This window comes from Manis pentadactyla, chromosome 4 (assembly GCF_030020395.1).
Source record: "Manis pentadactyla isolate mManPen7 chromosome 4, mManPen7.hap1, whole genome shotgun sequence".
Taxonomy (NCBI): domain Eukaryota; kingdom Metazoa; phylum Chordata; class Mammalia; order Pholidota; family Manidae; genus Manis; species Manis pentadactyla.
The window spans coordinates 37,364,173-37,368,940 of NC_080022.1; the positions used below are offsets into that span (position 1 = coordinate 37,364,173).

Here is a 4,768-nt window from a genome sequence, read left to right on the forward strand (position 1 = left end):
AGACAATCGGATACCGAGACAGAGAAAGTACCGGCACACTCAGAGGGACGGACCAGTCCGCGCTCCGGGCACTCGCCCAAGCGCGGCAGAGAAGCGGGCTACAGACAGGCGGCTGCTCCCCGGGTCTCCTCGCACACACTCCCGTGTCTGGAGACCCGCGGTGGGTGCAGAAGGGGATGGGTGGGTGGCGGAGTCTCGGCCTTGGAGGGGAGGAGAGGGGTGCAGCCGGAATCTCTCCCCTCTCGGAGGCTAGAGGCTGAGAGCCAAGTTTGCTCCTGGCGATCACTCACGTGCGTCTCCCCTTGGGCCGGAAGCCTCTCGGGCCCCTGCGCGCCCAGCTTCGGCGGCGTTCGTCCGGGCGTCTCGGGCTCGTCTCTCAGGTTCCCGCTCGCGCTGCAGCTGCGTTTCTGCCTTGGTGGCCCGGGCGCTGCCTTGGAGAGATGATGGGTAGGGGATGTCGCTACTTCTCCTGGCCGGCTGTTGCCCACGTGAACCTTAACGTCCAGGGAATGAGTGCACTGAAGGCAGCAGCTCCAGGGAGCGGAAGACTTTCGGGATCTGCGGGGAAGACAAGGACCAGCCTTCGGCCATTCGAGCGGAGCTCCCGCCGCGGCGGCTGTTAGTTCCCGCCGGGCCGCTCCGCGGAGGCACTCCTCCCGCCCCCTCCTGCCCCGCCCCACCCCGCGACCGGAGCTCCGCCCCGGGATCGCGCTCTTCCGCCTTGGGCAGCCGCTAAGAGGGAGGGACTAATTCCCTTACCCCCGCCCCGGGGGCACTGGGGGTCGAGACCCGCCGGGGTAAAGAGAGGCCTCGGCTCTTCGCGCCCGCGCCCCCGGCGTAGGCCCCAACTCGGGCTCCCGGGGCACCGGACAGAGCTGCCAGTCGTGTGCTCACTGAGAGGTGAGAGCCGCCGCGGTGGGCCACGAGGGGGCGCTGCGGAGCCAGGGGACACCCCTCCCCACTCCCCTCGGTCTCCCGCCTCCTCCCCTCCCGCGCGCAAAACACACTCGCCGCCGAGGCAGCGCGTTGGAGCCCGAGCCGCGGCCGGAGCGGAGCCGGAGAACGGCGGCGGCGGTGGCGGCGGCGGCACCATGACCCTGGGCAGCTGCTGCTGCGAGATCATGTCGTCTGAGAGCTCTCCGGCCGCGCTGTCCGAGGCCGACGCAGACATAGACGTGGTGGGCGGAGGCAGCGGTGGAGGGGAGCTCCCTGCCCGCTCCGGGCCCCGTGCCCCCCGGGACGTGCTCCCCCACGGCCCCGAACCTCCTCGGGAGGAAGCCGAGGCAGATGCAGCTGAGGATGAGGAGTCCGGCGGCTGCTCGGACGGCGAGCCCCGCACTCTAGCGCCCCGGGGGGCGGCGGCCGCAGCGGGAAGCCCTGGGCCGGGCGCAGCGGCCGCCCGGGGCGCGGCGGGGCCCGGGCCGGGACCACCGTCGGGGGGCGCGGCGACGCGGAGCCCGCTGGTGAAGCCGCCCTACTCGTACATTGCGCTCATCACCATGGCCATCCTGCAGAGCCCCAAGAAGCGCCTGACGCTGAGCGAGATCTGCGAGTTCATCAGCGGCCGCTTCCCCTACTACCGGGAGAAGTTCCCCGCCTGGCAAAACAGCATCCGCCACAACCTCTCACTCAACGACTGTTTTGTCAAGATTCCCCGCGAGCCGGGCAACCCGGGCAAAGGCAACTACTGGACGCTGGACCCGGAGTCGGCCGACATGTTCGACAACGGCAGCTTCCTGCGGCGCCGCAAGCGCTTCAAGCGGCAGCCGCTACCACCGCCGCATCCACACACGCACCCTCACCCTGAGCTGCTGTTGCGTGGCGGGGCTGCGGCGGCGGGAGACCCCGGCGCCTTCCTGCCAGGCTTCGCCGCTTACGGCGCCTACGGCTACGGGTACGGGTTGGCGCTGCCCGCCTACGGCGCACCCCCGCCAGGCCCGGCGCCGCATCCTCATCCACACCCGCACGCCTTCGCTTTCGCCGCCGCCGCTCCTTGCCAGCTGTCTGTACCCCCAGGCCGTGCCGCTGCGCCTCCACCGGGACCTCCGACGGCCTCGGTGTTCGCGGGCGCAGCTTCGGCTCCCGCTCCTGCGCCTGCCCCGGGCACAGGGTCGGGCCCGGGCCCCGCAGGCCTGCCCGCCTTCCTGGGCGCAGAGCTGGGCTGCGCCAAAGCCTTTTACCCCGCGTCACTGAGCCCTCCCGCAGCCGGCACCGCGGCCGGTTTGTCCACCGCACTCTTGCGCCAGGGCCTCAAGACGGACGCGGGCGGTGGTGCGAGCGGCGGGGGCGCCGGGGCCGGGCAGAGGCCTTCTTTCTCTATAGACCACATCATGGGCCACGGTGGCGGCGGGGCGGCACCCCCCGGCGGAGGCGAGGGCTCCCCGGGATCGCCATTCGCGGCGGCGGCGGGTCCTGGGGGTCAAGCCCAGGTCTTGGCCATGCTGACTGCCCCGGCCCTGGCTCCAGTGGCCGGCCACATCCGCCTCTCGCACCCCGGGGAAGCGCTCCTGTCCTCAGGGCCTCCGTTTGCCGGCAAAGTTGCCGGTCTCAGTGGCTGCCACTTCTGACCGCGTCAGACTCAGGGCCAGTTAGGCCCGCACTTCTCAGCCTCTCCCGGGAGCTCCTGCGGTCCCAGCGGAACTCAGGGAGTCTATTTATGAAGTCTCCAGATCTTGAGTCGGCGCGTGTGACTTGGCACTTCAGGCTCCACGCTCAGTCTCGCTGATAGTTGGGCCGAAGCGGGCTCCATCGCTCAGGGAGAGGCCCGGGTCTACGCGACGAGGTCGCAAGGCACGATCCCATTCCAATTTGACCAGTGAAAGGGGAAGGAGGGAGCCTTCGCTTTTCTCCAGCCTCTGCGCCTCTCGGCAGCCCCGGAAGAATGCTTTCCCGGAGAGATGCTTGCCCAGGCCCTTCGGATCCCGCCAGAAACCCCAACTGTGCAGAGAGGTCTCCCTTTCTGCCTCTCTCTCATTCTTTCCTCGACTTTGAGGTCCTGCTTGTCCAATATTATAATTTAAAGATATCTATTATCCGCTTTGTGCTTAGAAGAAAAATTCAACTTTCTTTCCTTGCTCTCAAGGGTCTTTGCATCTGCCTTGCTCTCCGAAGCCCAAAGCAGTGTCTACACAGGCAAAGCTGAATGCAGAGGTGAAGCGAGGGGGTCTCCACGCTCTCTGCAGAAAGCTCGGATCCCACTCCACTGAGGAACAGCCTCCCTTTTCTGTGTTGGGGTGCTTTTGAAGGAACTTTTCCCCTTTCCCGTGGCCGGCTGGGTCCAGCCATCCAGGGCCAGCAGCCCTCTCAGCGTTCTGCTCTGTCCCAGGCCCTGGGATATTTATTGTAGCTAAAGGCAGTGAGGTTGGGGTGGCAGAGGTGGGTCTGGGTTAGGGACTGGAGAGGTGGGGGTGGGATGGGCAAAGGCACATCCTGTGGCAGGGGGTCCTGTAATTGTGTAAATATCCATACAGCGAGTGGGCTGCTATCTGCGTTCTCTGTCCACTGGGTGTGCATTAATTTAGACTTCTCCACGGGCTGGGAGACTGTGAAATTGTCCGATGGTTTGTGTGGAAGAAAAGAAAAACCTGTCTCCCCCCGCTCCCTGTTGGTGTCATTTGAATAAATGTATGTGAATTCCAGCAGTCACCAGCTCTGTCTGCTTGCCTGCACTCCCCTTTCCTACTCCAGGCACTTCCAGAAGATTCCCACCCCGCTCAGGTCCTAAGCAGAGGTGGAGTAAGGAAGGGCCTGGGCAGCCCAGGCAGGCAAAGGAGGACTGGGGCTTATCAGATACAGGAGACATCATGGCCCTGGCCTTTGGCTGTTAATGGGGCCAGGACGCTGGGAAGCCTGTGACCCCTCCAACACTTTCATTTTCGCTCTGGTCCTCTGAAGGTGTCTGCCTAGGGTTCCGCAGAGAGGTTTAGTTTCAGATGCACCTGGGGAGTCTCATCTTCTAGTTTAGATTTTAGGGCGACCTGGACAGATCTAGATGTTCAGTGCTCATGGACACTGTACCCGATAAGTTGGATTTGGGTGAATGTGTCTCTTGATGCATATTCTGTATGCCTTTTGTGTGGAGGGGTTTATGGAGCCTGTGATTTGTGTTTGTGTTTGTTGGTGTGGTCACATAGCCTTGCTTTTTGTTTTTTTTTTTCTTCCTTTTTTTTTTTTTTTGCAGTGTGTATGTGTGTGTTGTATTTCAGGATATCTGTGTTATTTATTTCTACTTGTGTCCCTCTGCTTGTGATTTTCTGTCACTGTCTTTCTGATTGCCTAAGAGGAGAGAGGTTTCTTTTTTTTTGCCACTGTAGGGTCTTTGCATTTGCCTGTCTGCACCCCACCATTTCCCCCTTGGCAGATGGAACAGTCAGAGTGAAAGACTTGAATTGGGGACTGTGAACCCCCTCTCTCTTCCAGAGGTATATTATGAGCTAAAGGAGAGTCAGTGTGGTCCTACTCTGTTCAGGTAAACCTCCTCAACCCTTGAGTCATGCTCATAGCCAGAACCTATTGCCTGAATGCAAAGCCATTGGGTTGGCTGGAGTCTTGCATAAACCCAAGAAGTCGAGTCTTCCAGTTTGCTGCTCAACCCTGGGACTCACAGTGGCCAGACTTGCAAATGTGTTGGGTGAGGTGATGCTTTGAATGAAACAAAGATGGTTCCTTAGCTCTTTTCTCTGTACATTCAATTGAGATCATAGGAGAGAAAGGAGAAATACAGAGGTGCAAAAAGTGGCAGTTCAGCCTTCACAGGAAATAGACAAAT

The 4,768-nt window shown here is 62.0% G+C and overlaps 1 protein-coding gene across 1 annotated transcript; it reads left to right on the plus strand.

The window, feature by feature from the left end:
* The first annotated feature begins 490 nt into the window (after nucleotides 1-490).
* On the plus strand, nucleotides 491-4,493 carry FOXD2 (forkhead box D2). Its single transcript, XM_036893057.2, has one exon. It carries the CDS (start codon nucleotides 1,092-1,094, stop codon nucleotides 2,565-2,567), a length of 1,476 nt encoding a protein of 491 aa, XP_036748952.1. The 5' UTR covers nucleotides 491-1,091; the 3' UTR covers nucleotides 2,568-4,493.
* The last annotated feature ends 275 nt before the right edge of the window (nucleotides 4,494-4,768 follow it).

Coding starts and splice junctions, on each gene's coding strand:
- FOXD2 (XM_036893057.2), top strand. CDS start 1,092: ATGACCCTGGGCAGCTGCTGCTGCGAGATCATGTCGTCTGAGAGCTCT.